Source organism: Myodes glareolus, chromosome 3, assembly GCF_982192425.1.
Source record: "Myodes glareolus chromosome 3, mMyoGla1.1, whole genome shotgun sequence".
Lineage (NCBI taxonomy): Eukaryota > Metazoa > Chordata > Mammalia > Rodentia > Cricetidae > Myodes > Myodes glareolus.
In genome coordinates, this window is record NC_142028.1 from 108,335,822 (window position 1) to 108,355,903 (window position 20,082).

Below are 20,082 nucleotides of genomic sequence, written 5' to 3' on the forward strand. Positions count from 1 at the left end.
TTCCACAGGAGGCTTCTGATCAGTCAGGATACTTGCAGGCTTGAGCGGCAGGAAGGGACAGAAGAGCCGAAGGAAATTCTCCGGGAGTGATCTGTAATCGGCAACTATAAGTTCCAAAATTTGGGCCCAGAAGAGGGGAAACTAAGACCAAAGGAAAATTAAAAATGAGTGACTGGTATCCCAGAGGTAATGGTATTAGAGCTCCCGTGCCCTGCATAGTTAACCTGTGTAAGGCGGGAGCCAGTCTTTGGCATCTTCAGTCGTTTCTAGCATCGATCTTGATTTTCATCCACAAAGTCGTCTACAAATGTCTGTTCAACAGAAATTGTTCCAACTGTGTCCAACAGCCAGTAATTCCAGAGCCAGGTAAGATGAGACCCCAGGTAGGATCCCTGGATTAGCGCTTCGTTTGGGTCAGGCAAGACTCTATGTGACTGATTGGCCGTGGTGGACGTTAAGTCACTGGACAGTGGAGTTTAACAGGACCCAAGAGATATATCCTAGTTGGTTTTCATGCCACATGTAATACCAGGAGATCTAAGGACTGCTCTGGAGAGCGCATTGCATTGGGCGACTGAGAAGAGCTGAGGAATTCAAGTATCAGGCAAGTTTTTAAAAAGGCTATTTAAAACAAATGGTGAACACTAATGTTCCTGCGGTACGGAGCAGCGTCCCTTCAGGGAACATCAGGGAACATACACCATTGGCGTCTGGAACAAGTCAAGTACACGTCTTTTAGAATTCTAGTAAAATGATAATCCATGTATGCGTAGTTTGCAAATGGCTTAGGGGAGGCCTTGCCTCGGAGAACTCAGCAACGGCTATCAAGAACACAAATGCCTGGAAAGACATCCCAGTGGGGAACGTGTAGAAAGAAAGCTGCAAACCAAACAAAGGGAGAGTACATTCCGGATCACCTCTGTGTGACTAAATCAAAGGGACAAGAGAGATAGGCGAAGGTGTGGCTTCCCAGTGGGGACGCTATTTTGGGAAGGTAGGCCGAATTGCAAAGTATTAATCTGTTTCTTGTACCCCGGGCTAATTTCCAATTATCATTTGCCACTTAACCCCTTAGTCCCTAAAGAATTGTGTCTGTCTCAATCTTTATTGAGTCTGATCACCAATTACTTAGATTTGCAGATGTGGATTCAGTCAGGTAAGGACCTCCCATTCCAGCTTCATCCCCCCTCCCCCAATTGATCAAGCCTGGATTTGTACTCCACATTCTCAAGCCTAGCTCAGTTAAAGAAGAGAAAATAATAACGATGATGAAGGGGCTCGAGGGACACATTGTGGTCCTTGATTGATGAGCTGTCAGCTTCAGTCACTCGGGATCCTGTGGAGAACAACTGGAAGAGTTTGCTGATCTCTGGCCAGTTGTGAAATTTGGCACTCAGTGTTTGTTTCTTAATGTGAAAGGATTAACTCTAGAATTCTGAGTCTCCATGTGCGGATAAAGAAGATGCATTCCCTGAACTCGGCTGTGACCAAAGGCTTCCATCCGCATGTGAATACAGAGAAGTCTAAGAAGGCCGCTGTGCCTCAAAGCTGACACTCCCTAACTATTGTGGCAGACATCTTTAGTTTCTCTCTCTCTCTCTCTCTCTCTCTCTCTCTCTCTCTCTCTCTCTCTCTCTCTCTCTCTCCCTCTCTCTCTGTCCTGTGAAGGCCTGGGCTTTTGCTTAACATGTCCTTTTTGTTTTGTTTTGCCTGTGATGCTTCTCCAACGAACACATGTCTGTTCTGCCCCAGCTCAATGCAGACGCAAAACAAATGCTAGCTGGCTCTGTTTTTCCTTCTAACGACAATGATGAGGAATGCAGACAAAGTTGTTTTTGCCAGTACAGCCACTCATAAGTCTCAGACAACCGCTAAGCCACCAGCTAATTAACCCCGGGGTCTCAGGCTTTCCCTGGGGGCTTCAAAAATACAGAACCAAGTGAAGGCAGGACACCATTAGCACTGCATAATGTAAGCAAACACTTAATGTGTTTGCTTTGCCTTTGCTTGGCCTGCCTGCTGACCACCTGCCTCCCCACCCTACCAGGCAGGTAGCATATATGGGATGTCCTGGCTGCAGTCCTACAGTGGAGAGCCTCTCCTTTGGGCCTGGCCATCTGTGAACCTAATCTCAGTCTCTGGGCCCTGGTAGCATGTATCTTCTCTTACTTCAGCTGTTTGTGCTCTTGCCTCTGGGGAAGGCAGGCCGATGCGTGGATGGCTGCCAGAGCGCTTTCTCCTTTGTGCTCCTGGAAAGGGGTCGCAGAGATCTCCACATGGCCAACCCTGAGGAGGGAGAAGACAAGCCAGATCTGTTTGTGGCGGTGCCACACCTCGTAGGCGCCAGTCTGGCTGGGGAAGGCCAGCGGCAGAGAGAGAAGATGCTGTCCAGGCTTGGAAGACTCTGGAAGAAACCTGAGATGGAACTTCACTCCACAACGGATGTGGAAAATGATCGTGTCTCATTGGGGATCCAGGCCCTCACTCAGCCAGCAGATGAGCGGAAAATGGAGAGGTCTCCTCTTCAGGAGGAAGCCAAGAAATTCTGGCATCGCTTCATGTTCAGGAAGGGCCCGGCCTCGCAGGGGGTCATCTTGCCCATCAAAAGCCACGAAGTACATCGGGAGACCTGCCGGACAGTACCCTTCAACCAGGTATGCATTGTAGGCGGGAAAACAGCCAGAGTCTGTAAAACTTGGGGACAGATAGGACAGAGATGTAAAGAGGCTGACAAGAGATTGTGCCTTGCCTGGTCCACATTTGGTCCTTGGGTATTCGTTGTGGGATTTGGCAAAATGTGATTATATTTCTGTTTCCCTCATTTCCTTCTCATGTCTCCTTTGTGTCTTGGATGCTGGAGGTGCTTCAAGTGGCACGGTCAGTCTTGGTGGTCACCATTTTGAAGGCACAGTTTGTTGAGTGTGTGTATTTTTATTGGTTATCATCCATATAGAAAAGGTTATGCTCTCAGGCACCTGTGAATTCAGAGCAATTGCCAGAACTACCTTACAGCTTATTTCCATATTCATGAAGAGGTAGAAAAGCAAGTACATCAAACTGGAGGTGAGGTGGACTACCTCAGCTATCTCCCTGGGCGCCCCTACTTTATTTCTGATGCTCACACCTTACTACTTTGCAGGTCCGTGACAGCTTTCTTTAATAGTTGCTGAAATTATTTGATGCTGAAAATGCCCCTGCAGAAACTCTAGGTTGTGATTCTCACTATCAACTCTTGGCATTGTGATAGCAAAACATAATGTAGGGTGTGATTTATGTTTCTCATAGGTTTTCAAAAATAACCTCAATGTGAAATGACATCTCTTTCCTTATCTGACTTCCTAACTTGTACTGGCTGAGTTGTAGTGACCAAGATTAGTTCTGTACTCTTAAGACAAAGGAACATTCTGGTATTCTGCTTTCTCCAGTTCTGGCAACGCCTACATTCCAAATGCTAAGTTAAAGTAGAGAAAATGCTTCAAAAAGACACTGAACCAGAAGCAATGCAGGAGAGACAAAAATTTTACAGTCTAGTAACACCACCCAATTAACTAGGCAGTATTCTAAGGCAATTGCCTGTGTAGCAATGACAGGTCAATCATCAAGTAATAATATCTGCTTTGCTGGTCCGTGTGCAATTAGAAAATTGCTCCTAAGACTCGGGCAATCAAGTTTCCTTTGAAATTCTTACTTTTTAATTCTATTGCTAATTAAATTAAAATTAAGGCGTTTGACTCATATGTTGGAAGATACACAAAACTGGGTATCTGGAGTTATGAGAAAAGCAGCAAATGTGGTGTAACATAGGTCTATACATCATGACTCTGCTGCTTTGTAGACCTGAGTGCTTTACAGCTCAGATAAAACAGGACAGAACTGAACTCATGGTCTCTGGCCTATGCCATGATTAACTGACCAGTATTTACTGACAAACTACTGTACACAACGCACTAGAGGGAGCAGACCGGTGGGATATGGTGTGGTTAAGCAAGAAGGCTGCCATTACAGCTTTTTGTTTTCAATTGGTTATATCCAACTAGATGGAAATCTTTAACGTATGGTGTTTATAGTGGAAATTATTTTCACGTTAACTTTAGGCATTTTAGAGGCTAACTGATGAGTTAGGCGATAAAGCAAGCTTTGGTGAGGTGGCTTTGTCCCTAACGGACTCCCTGTCTTGGCTATCACAAAGTGCATTCCCAATTTAGGTCATTGTAAATCATCCTTCTGTGTCATGAGATGCCTAGAGATGACCTAACCTGTTTGCCTTTCAGACAATTGTCCACGAAGACTGTGAGAAAGTTGTTGTGCCGAACAACCTTTGCTTTGGGAAATGCGGGTCCATTCATTTTCCTGGAACGGAGACTTTCCCCTCCAACTTCTGCTCCCACTGCTCGCCCGCCAAGTTCACCACCATGCACCTGAGGCTGAACTGCACCGGTCCGATCCCCGTGGTCAAGACAGTGCAGCAGGTGGAAGAATGCCACTGCCTGGCTCAGGCAGAGCACGGAGAGGGGCACGCCCTACTGGCCGGTTCCCAGGGATCTTTCATCCCTTGACCTTTAGCTTCCAAAGCTGCCCCATGATTACCTCTGAAAGCGAAACCCCAACAGAAAAAGTGGGGGTTGCTCAATATGGAAATGTTCAGTGGTTACATAAAGGGGAAATGGCACCCACCCTTTTTTCACTTGTGTTTAGACCGGGACTTATGTAGTCTGGGCTAGCCTCAGACTTGCTGGATGGCTAGGGATGACTTTACACTCCGGATCAACTTCCTGGGTGTTGGGTTTTCAGGAGCACACTGTAACACCTAGCTCTCAGTTAGAGGGATTTTTAAAGAGGATTTTGCATATTTCGAAACTGCCTTTGAGATTTAGGAAACGTTTTGACTCTATTGAATGGTTCTTTGCCACAGATGTGGGAAGCTACTTGCTTGATGGCCGTATCTTTTCTTTTCTTTCTGTACTCTGCCCGTGAAGCTGTTACCACGGGTTACCTGACTTTAAAGAGGGAACCCTGATGCTGCTCTTAGCAGTTTATACACGGAGAGGACTCAGGCACTCAGGCACAGAGTTTGTGGAAAATGCATGAATAGTATTAGAGTCAAAGGCCACCCAGGGATGTTACTGAGAAACCCAGTAAGCCTCAAAAACATTGCAAGTCATTTTGAAGGAAATGGTTTTACAGGTGACATCTTCTGCTCACATCCCCTTGAATCTTGTGGCTAGTTGGGCTTCTAACTACTGTGGAGGAGCGTGTGTGGCAAACAGAACTCCACAGATCCTTCGATTTCAAGTTCTGAATGTGATCAGAATGGTGTATTAAATTTTAGTGTATGAAAAACTCTTGAAAATACTGTGTCACATAAATGTCTAATATTGGTCTTTCAGGACTATTTCTGAAATGACTTCATGGGCTTCTGACATTGGCCATGGGCTTCTGATGTCACCAGCAACCCCTGATTAAGTCATTCAGTCACTGTCTCTTAGCAGCTGCCTCTTTCCTGCCTGCATTTACTTTGTGTCCAGCTATTACACAGCATTGACTCTTCCCAGCCAGATTACTTTTTAATAGTAGCTTTTTGAATATTTATTTAGAAATTAGTTGCTTTTAGTACCCACACACTCACACCCCCACATTTCCCCAAGTAATGACTAATTACTGTTTATAAAGAAATTAATTTTACATTTTAATTCGATCCCTCTTAAATCACCGTCTAACATGACACTCTGAAGAAGCAAACGCATTTATAGTTGGTGTGTATTATGCAACATATCAATGTAACAGAATATGAGCTACAAAGATACACATGTGGCATTTATAGCAGAATGTATTATCCCCTTTGGTGGTCAAAGACAACCTAATTGGCCAAGATGTGGTCATAAGCATAAAATTGTTAAGCATTAATGATATCCCAGCTGGTCAATATTTTTTGGTGCCAAAAGCTATTGAGCATCTGTCTCATGTGCAACTGCCTAACCCTGATTGTGTAAACCCATCTCTGTCAGTCGGGGTCCCCTTCTCCTTCTTACACCCTCACAAATCCTGTTCATCTTTACTTGCAAATAGACCCTCAAGTTCAAGCTACAAACAGTTATTAGTTTTATTCAAATTTCTGGTCTTCTCTTCCCTCGCACGTAAACTCCAGATGCGCTAGCTGATAGACGGCTAAGAGCTTAAAACCTCATAAAAGTGCCCATTCACAAACATTTTTACTTGCAAGAAAAGGCAGTGTCCAGTGGGTCAGTGTATAAAACATGGGAGCATAGGACACTGTTGAGAGGAAATACACAAATAGTGTATCCATCAGACAGTAGATGTGTCTTTTAAATCCATCTACTCCTCTCAAGAAACTCATGAAGCAGGCAGTCACCTATTTTGCCAGTAAAGAGAGCCACTCTTGTAAGTTCAAGTGACTTTGTCTAAATGTGCATGGGCATCATTTTCCTTTCTTTTAATAGACTTGAGGATCTAGATTTACTTATAGCTGTATTTCGGTATGTGTCTAGATCATACATGGTGAAAGCTGACAAGACAGCACTCCTTCTGTGACACTCTGGTCCAGATATATTTGCTTTCCTCACATAGCTAGGGGACTACATTAAACATGGAAGCTTTCCGTTTGTAGTTCTGACTGATGCTTTACACAGGGCGCTCGTGAAAAGCTATAATCAAGCACCTCACTTGGGTCTTCTGATCCAACTACTTGACAGTCTGAGTAGAATATCTATCATTCCTTCTCTATCATTTTAGCTTTATGTCTCACAGGTCTCTTACTGCAGATGTCTCACCAAGCTGTTCCATCTGAGTACGTCCCTGAACCAGGTTCTTGGTTAAACATTGCGATCACTTTATTAGTCCTCACTATGAATGTCAAATTTCTAAATTCTAAATTTAGAAAATTCTAAATTTTGGTTTTATTTTTCTCTCATAAAGAAAGAAATAAAGGAATAAAGGAAGAAAGGAAGGAAAGAAGGAAGAGAGAGAGAAAGAGGGAGGGAGGGAGGGAGGGAGGGAGAGAGAGAGAGAGAGAGAGAGAGAGAGAGAGAGATGAGAGTTGGAGCTGGGGAAATGGCTCAGTCAGTAAAGTGCTTGTCATACAAGCTTGGAACTTGAGTTCATATTTCATGTCCCTAGTAGCCATGTGAAAGCTAAGTGGTGGCACACATCTGTAAACCCAGCCCCAGCATATGTGCTTGTGTGTGTGTGTGTGTGTGTGTGTGTGTGTGTGTGTGTGTGAGTGTGTACGTGCATGCATTCATGGAGCTGATGAACCAGTCAACCTAGAGAAATCCATAAGCTCCAGGCTCAGCAAGAGATCCTGTCAGAGAGATAATGAGGAAGACACCCAACAATGACCTTTGACCTACCCTCCATGATACTCATTCACACGAATCTGTACTTTTAACTTTGGATCTCCCCTGGTATTTTGGCAGTCTTGTATAGTACACTATTGTCTTTGTGTGTATGCTTTATTCATCAAAGGCTCCCCAGTTACATATACGCTGTGCACTAGATTGAGCGCAAGTTAAACAGATGCTCGGCTCCTGTAGAGCTTCCACTCCTGCGGTGGGATGGCCAAGGAACTTGAAAATCAAACAGTTTTTAATTAATATTAAACCTCAGAGTGGTTGTTCAGGAACTGATGGGTGGAGGAGAAACCTCCGGTTACACTCATATAGCTTTTCCCCCCCTAGAATTAAAGACTTCATTCGTTCATTGGTGCTAGAGAAGTTGCTCAGAAGTTAAAAGCACTAGGTGGATGCTCTTCCAGAAGACCAGAGTTCTATTCCAAGTGCTTGCATGGTAACTCACAACCATTTGCAACTCTACTTTCAGGAGAGCCAATGTCCTCCCCTGGCTTCCAAGGGCCCTTCAGACAAATCATATACAGATAGACATGCAGAAAAAATGTCCATACACATAAAATAAAAATTGTTGTGATCCACCTGCCCTCATTCCCCTTGACCAACAGCGGAACTTCCTTGTGGTCTGTAATTGACAAGGAAGGATGTTTGTGTTCTTTCTGGCTGGTGTTTTTCCACAGAAGCAGTAGAGGTATAAAAGGCTTTAGCTCAGGAAAAAATAAACAGCAACCCCTGCCAGTCTCGGCATCCAGGCTGCGCTGACACGGCAAAAAATAATGGAAATTTTTTATAAAGAATTTCATTCATCCAGTCTCATATATTTATGTGCGTCCATGATGAACACACCACAAAGAATATGAATAAACAAGCATATGATTAACTGGACATAATCCCAGACCTTTTAAGTCTACAGTAGAGGAGCAAGTTAATACATGATTTTGTTTCTCATTCAGTCTTTTATAAAGCGTACTGTGCCGATCCCTCCAAAATCTCACCCCCAAACTCCCAAACTGTTTTCCGAGGGAAGCCTTTCATAACCCCAGACAAACCAGAGTTCACTGCTTCCAAGCCTCCATGGCACTATGTTTCTTTATATCATACTTCATCTCAGGCCATAGTTATACTTTTGCTTGTATCGTTAACTAATTCTAAGCTCCATGAGAACAGGGTATCTTTTCCCCACTGTAGTCAGTGCCTAGAGGAGTCTAGTATGGAGCGTGTAGGAGCTTGATAGTGGGTTTGTAGGTACAAAAGGTACAGTATTAATATATGTCCCATGTTGAACACATATAATGTTTCAAGAGCAGTGCCAAGTTCTTTCTCTCTCTCTCTCTCTCTCTCTCTCTCTCTCTCTCTCTCTCTCACACACACACACACATATGGGGAGAGATTTTTTTAAAATATGATTTCATTGAATCTGCTTGAAAATGTACAGAGTAGAGATTTCAGTACCATTTTATAGTTGCTGATACTCAGGCCCCACAATACCTTGCTAAGGAGTCGCTGCTAGGGAGTGACAGGAGGTGAATGATTCCCAAACTCCAGTTCCTTCCTACACTGCTTCAAGATAGAAAAAAAGTATGTGTATGTCAGTAACTATAAAAATTCTATGCTATATGCAACCATATGCACGTAAAAGCATGCATGTAACTATAGCACGCGATAAGCCTGTGGTTCATCCAGTGGTCCCAAGCCTTTTCTAAAGTAGCAATGGTAATATGTGTTTTTGATTTTGGTGCTAGAAAACAGCCCAGAAGTATTAAACTATACAGGACTTCTTTCACTGAAAATGGAGCCTGAGCAAGTCAGAATCTCTACACTCCCTTAGGGACATGGACTCCTTCCTTTTTGCCCGTTACTGCCAATCCTCATAAGCTCTTCTCAGTGACACCGTGGTTGTTGTCCCGTCATCACAGGTCAATGTCTATAGCAGAGAAGAAAAAGGATGTCCAGCGATGTCTTAACCTGCAAGTGTGTTGGAACTTGAGCCCCTGCTCTGCAGACAATTCTTTTCCACTTTCCCCCCTCGTAAAGAGCTGAGCACAATCAGGAATGCTCAAGATAATTGAATAATGAAATGAAGAAAGAGGAAAATATGGCTGCTGGGCAGCCCACACGAGAATCACCCACAGTCATACTGCTTTGTTATCTGACTGCCATTATTCTCTGGTCCATAAGCCCTTTAGCAGAAGTCCTGTGTGTCATATACATCTTTGCTGTGCTTGTGTCTCTAACATATTGTTTCATATTATATGTATACACAAATTCATAACGCGTAATTTTAGTGTTTTAAAGGAATAAAATGGGTATAAATGACTATGTTTCATGAACTACTCTTGGAAGGGTAGCTGCATGTGTGGGACTTGTGAATATCAGTGAGCACACGTAAGCATCATGGGGTTTTTGATTACAGTACTGTGAAAGGGGTAACTGAACCACCGAAATGTGCACAAATGTTGGGAGTGTTCAGGGCAGAAAGCTTTGCACTTTCCTGAGCATCTCAGATCTTTCCCGGGGCAGCGATTGTACCGCAAGATAACAAACAGAGAGGAAGAGCAGCCGTCAGAGACGCCTGGAGAAACCTTCGAACACTCCTGCACACACCTCTTCCTGCCTGTCAGGTTTCGGTGATGGGGACAGGAGTCATGGTTTTGAGCGCAGCCCATGATTTCTGTTTGTCTTGTCTGAGCTGGATCTGCACTGTGGGAGTTTGGGGAGGTGACAGGGTGAGTAACCTCACTGAGTGAGGGATACTTCCTGTACCTCCAGTTTCCTAATCCAGGCCTCCTGTTCCCACCCAGACGGTCAGCTCAGATCGCCACGCTATTGCTTCCATCCTCCCCCTTCCGCTTTGTCCTCCTCCTTCTCTGGTAAAAAACAAAACAAAACAAACAAGCAGCAGTGACCCACCTGGGCAGGGTTTGGGCTAATACTCTCCAAGGAAATTATTACAGTACTACAATTTCCTTTTGTCTACCAACTAAAAGAAACACCTCTTTCATGACCAATGCCAGAAAACAAGAATTTCCAGTGGCTATGTTTTGCATAATGCAATCATGTCAATGCAAGGATCCTGGATCCCTGTTCAACCAAGGAAGTGAACACTTCCTCAGTCGAAGGATAGATACCCTCTTCTAGATGCATCCTGCTAGCTTAATGGTGTCTTCGCACGCTGGTAAACAGTCCTCCCGGGAACAAGGTTGGGCCCATGAGCTGTAGTGTAGGTCGTTACAGGGTTCTCTAACAGGCATGGGCAGACTCCATGACCATTTCCCTGTTTGTCCTTAAGGGTGATGAGATCAAGGCCACACTGTAATGAAAATGGCAATAATCTACATTTTTCCTCTGGTCTCACTTTAGTGCCTTTCTCCCTGCTCACCTCATTTCCAAATATTCAGTTATCTGCAGTTCCCGGAGGCTCCTAATTAATGTCTTCTAATGAATTTAGCCCACAGCTGTATTAATTCAAAATATATACATTTTGAATCTAGGAAGCCTCAGGATTGGGTTGGCTCATTGGGGTACCTTTAAATGGCCATTTCTGACTCCCTTGCTCAAGAGGACAGAAGGTGCCTTTTTGAGGAGTTTGGGTTTTATTTCACAGACAACTGTTTTTAACACTGCCTCTAGACTATAATTCTAGCAGACTTGAGCTTTAGGAATGCGGAAACTGTTTTAAGACCTGGAGGTGAGAGCCGGGGCCGCCACCCTGGTCTACGTGTTTTAAGCAGCACAGGTGATTTTGCCAGACCACAGGGCATGTAGAGTGACTGAAAATCTCTGACTACACGCAGCAAAGTCCTAGGCTCAAATCCAGCCCTGGAAAAAAAAAACAAACAACAGGCAAAATAGCAAAACAAAGCAAAAATAGCACCACGGGAATTCTGAAGGCTCGTTCAGACTGTGAGAGTCGGCTGCTGGGCTGTTCCCTCACCACACTCAGGCGCCTGTGTTCTTCTACCTGGACGATCTACTGAGTTTTTCTCTACTGCTAAGGAGCTACACTGCTCCTTCTGATTTACTCAGTTCCTTTGGTGTTGTTGCCGCTGCCGCAGCTACTACCAAGGGGTTAACTCCAGGACCTCACACATATGAAGCAAGAGTTTTACTTAGTGCATTTTGGTTTGATTTTGTCTTTGTCCAAAGAAACTTGGGTCTTTAACCAAGTTGGTTTACTTCCTAGAAATATCACCTTTTAAAACAATCACTTCTGAAATTGCATTTACTCTTTTATTAGAGTTCAACTTTATGGTTCAATAGCCTTCAACTATTATGGGCTAAAACTTCAGATACTCAACAGCAATGTCTACTTTTTGGAGTCTGATTCAGTGGACTTTGGGGATTCTCAGGAATCTGAATTTTTCCATAAAATACTTTAATATGCAAAATAGTTGAAAAATGAAAAGCAACAGGAATAGTTCTAAGTTCTCCAAGCTTTGACATTCTTCCATATTTTCCTTTCTCTCAACTTGTATGGATGTGTTTATTTATATTTGATACATATTTGTATTTTGCTGGACAACATGAAAAGCCAATGTCAGGGTCTAGAGAGATGGCTCAGCAGGGCAGATCCCTTCGAGCTCTTCTGGATAACCACCCATGCTGTCCTGTTTGTCCGAACTACACATAACTCCAGTGCCAGGGGATTGAATGTCATCTTCTGGCTTTGGTGTGTGCACACAGCATAAACATATGCATGCACACACACACACACACACACACACACACACACACACACACACACGGATACTTCTGTGAGAATAAAAATAACTTTTTAAAATGTGATTTTTTTTCCATTTTACCATAGTGTCCTTTGCTTCTAAGAATAATGGATATTGTCATCTGCAATTAAGAAAGTGTCAGCATTCCTATTTGCAAGATATCATCCAGTTGCTTGCATCACGACAGGCACCTTCTGAATCTAGTGCTTCCTATCTAGCATGCTACCCTGCTGGTGCAGAAGAGACCTTTGTGGAATAAACAAGACTTTCAGAGTCTGTCAAGTCTCGTCTGTTCTGGGTAGACTTCAGGAGCAGATCAGACAAATGTCTCCGCTTGTCAGAAGGTGCATCCCACGGTACACACGACCTATGCAACGCCCGGCGGCTCATCCAGCTCTCAGATGCGCCTCCGCTCACCTGCCTGAGCAGTAAGAGGAGGAAAGGCTCTTCCGTGTGCTAGAAGCACCAAAGAGGATCCGCCTGCCCCCATCTTTAAGCGTGCGTGTACAGCCAGGCGTCTGTATCATTAACTCTACATCCTGCTTTCAGGGAAGAGGCTTACGGAAGCGTAGCTACGGGTCAGCTGACTCCTGATGTGAGTAAAGCGTTACAATTGCAGCCCGTGGAGCGCTTTGGGGCAGCTGTGAGGAGGAGGGGTCATGGGAGTCATAGTGCGGTATGTGTTCATGCTGAAACTGTCTCCCCAGCTGCTGCTGCACATGCTATCATTTTAATGCATTCTTAATAGTTACAGAGCTCCTACACAAGCCTTCATAATGACAGCCTGGCCATTCCTGAAGCAATTAATAAATGACTACAGAGCCAGGAAAGAGTCTGAGGATTTGGACTTTTACAAGAAGGCTCCTGGACACAGGACTTTCTAAACCCAAGGTCACACTCTGCTATTTGCCTCCGTGTCTCCTTACAGACACATGCCCCAGGCTTTTCCTAAGCAACAAGAGTCAGAGAGATGAAGAAGTGAACAGGATATTGCTTGCTAGAAGAACACTAACTAGGAGTGAGCTTTTGTAACTCTGCTATAATGAACATTTCTACTTGCCAGAGAGGGCAAAGAACAAGACTATCAGAAACGCCGTGTGTGCTGTGTATTGTATGAGTCTGTGAGTTTGTGGATATCACTATCCAGAGCCGCACAGACAATTAATAAACCCAAGCTGTGTCTTCAGGGCAGCCAGTCAGTCTTTCGCTGTTGAGTCTACTTAATTTCTGGATGCCTGTTTAATGCAGGTATTTCTCCCTCATAACTTTATCCTTCATGTCCTAGCAAATTTTCTCAGACATATTTGCTGTTCCACACATGTCAATTAGTATGCACATGCATGTGTGTGTGTGTGTGTGTGTGTGCATGTTCACTTGTGAGCTTATGTGTGTTTAACCAGCTAAGGCTGAGCCTTCCTTCTCTGGCACTGTAGAATGTCAAATAGGGAAATGTCAGTGATGTAAATTTTCCAGGTATTAGATGTGAACGCCATGAACTCCAAAATGGTCTGTTGAATTCATATATTTGGAATATCTGTTAAAAAGTTATTTCTCCAGTGATTGCAGCCTTAAGACACAACAAAAATTACTGTTTTTTTTAAATTATTTCTCTGGAACCTCAATTTTCCTTAAAGGACTCAATGATTTTCTTGTAGCTGACAGACTTACCCTGAGAAGTGTGAACTGTCTCCTCAGCTGCCTACAGGTATGAACTGTCTCCTCAGCTCCTTACAGGTGCCAACTGTCTCCTTAGATGTCCAGTCTCTTCCTGGTGCTGGTCCTTTTTTTCCACCCCCTTTGAGAACACTGCAGGTTTGTTCTGGTACCCTAACAGAGGAGTTAGAAACCATTAAAATCTAAGTATTCAGCTGTTCTTCTCTCTGCTTAAACATCTCCCACCCCATCATCCCCCTGCCTCTTGTTTGTTTGTCTTTTGATTCTGTAGACTGAGTGACTGATCCTTCTTCTGGCTAAGCTAACCCTCCTGCTGGGTCTATTGATTCCATTGGTGTCTTTGCTCCCAATTCTAATTTTTCTTTTCCCACCCCAGGATTTTGTCCTAGAGATAAATCCAGGCTTCTTTCTCCTAAAACACAAATATGAAATATCTCCTTGGATTATCAGCTTTTTGCGGCAATAATCAATGCCTCCATTTCCAAATAGTCTACCTCCTCTTGAATTATCTAGTAATTCAAATGAATTCTTGGTTCTCCAGGAAGATTCTCATCACCAAATCCAATGGTCTTTCCTCAGCACCATGGTCAGTCGTTTTATGCTTTTCCCTCTCCTGACCCCATTCCTTCTCTTGCTTCCGGAACGTCTAAAACCCTTCAGAGTCTGCAGTAGGTAAAGACCAGACTCAAACTCATCTCCAACTGTCTGGTCACCATTCTGACTCTTGTTTTGAATGCCCCCCCCCATTTTCCCACAAGGCAAGGGTTCATAGACACTGATGTAACAGGCCAGATAGAGCCTGAACTCATTGTTCAAATTATAATTGTATTGATACTCAGCCTTTTTGTTTATCTACATTGTCTAAGGCTTCTTTACAGTACAATGTTAGAGCTGAGTGGTTGCCACAAAACGATTAGGCTCGAGATCCAAAACTAGTTCTGTCTCTCTACAGAATGCTTTTCAGACCCAATCCTGCGTGTTCTAGTCACTTGGCATTTTCCCATTTGTATGTGTGGCGGTGGGCAAGGACAGACAGACATACAGCTGTTGGACTTTTAACTAAACCTCTGCAAATAACACATTGGCGACACACTTGTCTTCTCCTCTCCCTGCTCCTCTTCTTCTAAGTCATTTACTCTTTATGTTCCTTTTACAGGAGTGGGCAAAGGGCAAAATGTTCATAGCCACTTTTACCTTACTTCCCAGAAGCAAGACGTGATAGGTTTCTTTGCCTAACTTATCAATGGGGACACACATATTTAAAAGGGAAAAGAGGGTTTAAACAAACAGGACATTCATAAAGTCAAGGGGTTATTGGGATTTTTGTTTTGTTTTTGTGCATTAACTTAAGCTGTTATCAAATCAAATGGGTTTGCGTCTTGGTGAGGATAAAGCCCAAACTAGAATCACCAAGAGATGAAACCTGGCGAGTTCATGCATAATCATGTGGGAAAGACTCTGAGTGCGGGCGCTTTCCTATGCATGCTCAGTTTAAAGTTATAGTCAAGAAGGAAAGATGGACGACTTTTTCTGGGCATGCTCAGCTCAGAAACATCAGGCACACGTTCGTTCAGAGGTCAAGGTGGTGGGCAAGATTGTGTGTAGACACGCTTAGTTGGCATCATGAAGATGGCAGACAGGAAGATGTTATGAGGTGCCTCTGGGCATGCTCCATTAAAAGGTTTAGAAGAAAGAGGAAATGGATACTTTAAAGGTGCTGGTTGCAAGAACCATTAAATTTTAGTCCTTTCTATCAAACACTAAAACTTTGAGTACAATGAGAAATTAAAAAATTTCCCCCCTCACCTTTTAAGGCGTTCCTACAAATCTTTTTCTCGGCCCCACCTTGTAAAAGATTTAAGCAAATGTTTCAATCCCTCCTTTGTAGGAGCGTTTTCATTCACACAAAGGCCCTGCTGCATTCTGGGGCTTACCCTTTCTGCTTTATTTCATTTCCTTTGCAGAGAATCAAGAATTTGAGGCCAGTTTGGCCTACATGGCCAAAACATCTCCAGAAAGCCATGGGTTGCAGATGTAGCTCCACAGCAATGCTCTTGCTTAGCGTGCACAAAACCCCGAGTTCAGCCACCAGCACCCAGGCAAGATGGTCTCCTCTTTGCCATCGACTTTGGTCCACATTTCTTCAAAGGATGAGGGAACAGGGTGACCATCTCACAGTGTCAGCTCCTCCCACCTTGGAAGAAGAGTCCCCGTGTAAACTGCTGAGTCTCATTACTGGGACTGGCGGCTACTTTACCGGGCCATTGACACAGAAAGGAGACTATGTCCTGAAGAGTGTTGGCTTTGAGCTGTGACAATGGAGAGCTTTCATCGTCAAATGGTCTATTAGGACCTAATCAGCTGAAAGAGGCTCATCGCTGCACACTGTCAGAGTTACTGTCTCCCGGGGAGGGGAGGCACTCCTGGGCCAGAGGGATGAGGGACTGCAGGCTTGTAAGGTGGACTTTCATTGGGAAATCCGTAGCTGAATCTGAGGAAGCACAGGTCGCTTTGGGAGTGATTGGCATTTGAAAGCAGGATTAGAAGGAAGGAATTAATCAGGTTTTGAGTGGTGACCGGAAGTAAAGATGACTGTGCAATTGTATATCAGAAGTAACAACTGACGGAAGCCAGCAGCCCAAGGCTTCCATGGTAACAGGTCAGTTCTCATCAGAGGGCTTCATTATGGTATAGTTTAACTGCCCTCAGCAGCAATGGTGCTACAGTCTACTCTTCGCAGCTTGTTCTATCTGTCTGTCTGTCTGTCTGTCTGATCTTCCAGCACTGAGAGTGTTAGGATTCTTTTCTCTTTTCAGTTGATTTCCATTCTTTCCATCTCAAATAGATTTTCACTTGCTTAGTGTCCAGGGAATCTAAATTCGTATGAACATCTACCAGAATATATTTCCCTTTGACATTTATTAAAACGTAACAATCTCGAGCTAATATTTATTTAATGTGGTCAAAACACCCAGAGCAAGCCGCCACCAAAAACCAGGTTCAATTTAGAATATTGAAATCTTTCCAAACTTACTGCCTCTCTGCATTTTAACAATAATGCCTTCAGTAACAATCTTTCCCAGCTTAGAGCAGGTAATCGCCCTTGTCTAATGGCTCTTCTTTAGACATAGCTTTGGTTTTGTGGCCTGTCATTATTTGACTGCTCCACTCCCTTCTCTTCTCTGTCTTTCTACCTACTATACCCTTGATCCACACCACAGGGTATGGATATGTTCTCCTGCCTTCATGTGTTCACCAAGTCACACTTCCCTCCTCTGGAAATTTGAACCCTGCTTCAAACCCTACATGCCCTGCTCTTTTTTGCTTCTCTGTGAGGCCACCCCTTAGGCACCCTGTTGAGACTACTAGCGTCTCAGCAACAGCAACTCTTGGCTTGTGTCTGTCCAGCACTGCTTTCACCTTGTTCTCTAACAACTCAGTGGCTCTTCAGAGTTCCCCTAGCTGTTTGAAATTTAAAAGTGAACTTTGTCTACTTTTAACTTCCCTGGGCACGTTTTTAACCTGATGATCATAACTGACTTGTGAGTCTGTTAAAATGTGGGAAGGTGGGGAACTGTGTAGGACTTTATACACAAATAAATGAAATAAGTGTACACATTCATATGTATATATGTATATGTGTGCGTGTGTACTTTTCTGAGGAGGGGAGCTGCAACTTACATCGTATGTTCAAAGAGATGTACTACTCAAAAAAAAATGGTTAAGAACAACTTTTAGATGACTAGTCTATTCTGGCGTGGGCACTCTGCCACTCACACAGATGGGGGTGATAACTGGAGCAACCAAGAAATCATGAATGTGCATCAAATGTGGGTGCTTAGGGCATGGTACCCAGCTGGGCAGGTGGAGAGCGCCATCCACCCAAAGCTGCCAAGGGCTATTAGCCAGGGCTGATGAAACTCTGGACTGCACCGACTTTTGGAAACCGCAGTCAAATCCAGTCCTCCCTGGTACTGGCACAGCAGCACAGCAGTTGGCAGAGCTTACCTATCCAAGTGCTCTGCCTGGGCCTTTGTCAGACACTACCTTGGCAGGGGCAGCCCTGTTACTTGTCCCTGCCTATGTTTTCTTTATTCCCAGATACAATCAGTTTGATTAGTAATCATGCTTCAGCATCATAGATCCATGAAGTAGAGCAGAATTCTGGAGGGAAATACGGCGCGTGACTCATTTCCATGCTTAAATTGGGTAGAAAGGCTCCTGGGCTGGGGATGTGGTTCATTGGTCAAGTTCCCGCCTAGCATTTTTGAGGGCCCAGCTTTGATCCCCACCATGACAGAAACAAAACATTGAGAAAACCAACAGCAGCAACAACCAAAAACCTCTTCAGACAAGTATCTGGTACCAATGCTATATTTCTTCTGTGCACTCACAGTGATGTGAGTCTATCAATACCATCAATGGTTAGCATGAATCATGGGACAAGATGATGCAACCTCATGAGGGAGACGGTCCTTTGTTTATATCTTTTAACTTCCCACGCTAAAGCAGTTCATGTAGGGGGAATAGTTTTCTGGCTACTGATATCCTTCCATGCTTTTCCTAGAGAACTTTCTGTGAAATTGGTTTGACTGAAAACAGGCATAAAAAAACATGTATACTCCCAATTTTCATGTGCGCGCATATGTCTCGGCTAATTATTCTGGGCACTTGTTGAGATCATTTAACACAGATTCTTCCTCTTCACAGAGACAGCTGAAGAGACATCAAAACAACATGCAATTCAGGTCACTGGGTTTGGGGAATTCATTCTAAGTGTATTCCTTCAAAGTTACTCCTTACTTTTATTAGTTTTGCCTATTCAAAGAAATCATTACAAAAATCTCAGTATCTCAAATGCGTAGTGATAACCAAAGTCACTGATTCCAAAGGCAATTGTGACAAGCTTTCCAACACCATAGCTATGTGTAAAAGGGGAACTTGTTAACTTGAAACAGAATAAACTTGCATCTAGTCAAATCAGTGCTTGCCATTGGATTGCTTTAGGTTGCAATGATCTAGCTGAACAATTCTAAGACTTTAGTGTGTGTTTTGAATCATCTGACTGGTTATAAGAACGTAGGTTTTTAGGCTTCTCCTCCAAAACCGTAGATTGGGGGTGTGGCTGAAAAATATGATTTTTCACAGGTTCCCAGGTGACACAGATGCTGTGTGTCTGGGGATCACACCATGGCAAAACTAATCTGTGACTTAGAGGTCATGAGTGTTTGCAATCAGAAAGAACACATTTCCAGCTCCCTTGCAGCTCGTGATACTATGAGGGTGTAAACAAGATCCATATAGTGCTTTATAAGTGCAATGAGACACAGAACTCTGGGCTGGCAGGGTTCCAGGCGACTCCCGCCACTCCCCGATTTGGTTAGCATTAAGAGCATCCTGACTGAAAGACAGACACAGAGCCACTCGATTGTAATCCCTTCACTCAGGAGCCTGAGTAATCCCTTCACTCAGGAGTCTTGAGTTCGAGATATAACACAGCGTTGTCACTGCAGGATCTCCGCAAGGGATCCTGAAACTACATTCAGAAAAGAACTTAAGGACTAGTCAGAGCAACGCGAATGTATTCAGTATCAATAAGGGACAACATGTACTTTAGATGTAAGTGCAAGTGGGGATAGAATTAGGAGAGGAGAGGAGAGGAGAAGAGAGGAGAGGAGAGGGGAGGGGAGGGGAGGGGAGGGGAGGGGAGAGGAGAGGAGAGGAGAGGAAAAAAACACAAGCACAACAGAAGGAGCCAGTTTGTCTTGAGGAAAAGACGATACTGCATACTGGAGTCATAACTGTGTGTGTGTGTGGGGCGGGCAGTTAGGCTAGGATTAGGATTTTTATGATATGTAGATGTATGTTTTTATATGTATGTGTGTATATGCACATAGAATTCTGCAGCTTTCTAAGTTAACATGTTCATAGTATGTAACTTATAAGGCTTAAAGATTAAGTAAAGTTTAAAAGTTAAGAACAGTTTAAGAATAAAAGAAAGGGCACGATTTACCTATTTCTTTTATCTTAAAGAATGCCTTGAGGCAGAGGCAAGTGGATCTCTAAGTTTGAGGCCAGCCTGGTCTACAGAGTAAGTTCCAGGACAGCCAAGGCTACACAGAGAAACACTGTCTTTAAAAACAAAACAAAACAAAACAAAACAAAAGAATGCCTTTTTGTGGATAAGATTGTAAGGCAGTTTTCTGAGATTGTTTAATGCTTGGAGTGTGTGCTGAGAGAGTTAAACTCAAGGCCACAGCCGTTCTGGCCCTAACATTTAACATCGCTTGAGATTTATTTAGGAAAATGAGCATTATCTCTGA

General features: G+C 43.7%; 1 protein-coding gene across 1 annotated transcript; it reads left to right on the forward strand.

Annotated features, from left to right (window-relative positions):
- The first annotated feature begins 2,153 nt into the window (after positions 1-2,153).
- On the forward strand, positions 2,154-4,556 carry Cer1 (cerberus 1, DAN family BMP antagonist). Its single transcript, XM_048452948.3, has 2 exons — positions 2,154-2,654; positions 4,272-4,556. Exons 1-2 carry the CDS (start codon positions 2,154-2,156, stop codon positions 4,554-4,556), a joined length of 786 nt encoding a protein of 261 aa, XP_048308905.2.
- The last annotated feature ends 15,526 nt before the right edge of the window (positions 4,557-20,082 follow it).

Coding starts and splice junctions, on each gene's coding strand:
- Cer1 (XM_048452948.3), top strand. CDS start 2,154: ATGTATCTTCTCTTACTTCAGCTGTTTGTGCTCTTGCCTCTGGGGAAG. Junction 2,655..4,271: donor GGACAGTACCCTTCAACCAG/GTATGCATTGTA, acceptor TTTGCCTTTCAG/ACAATTGTCCACGAAGACTG.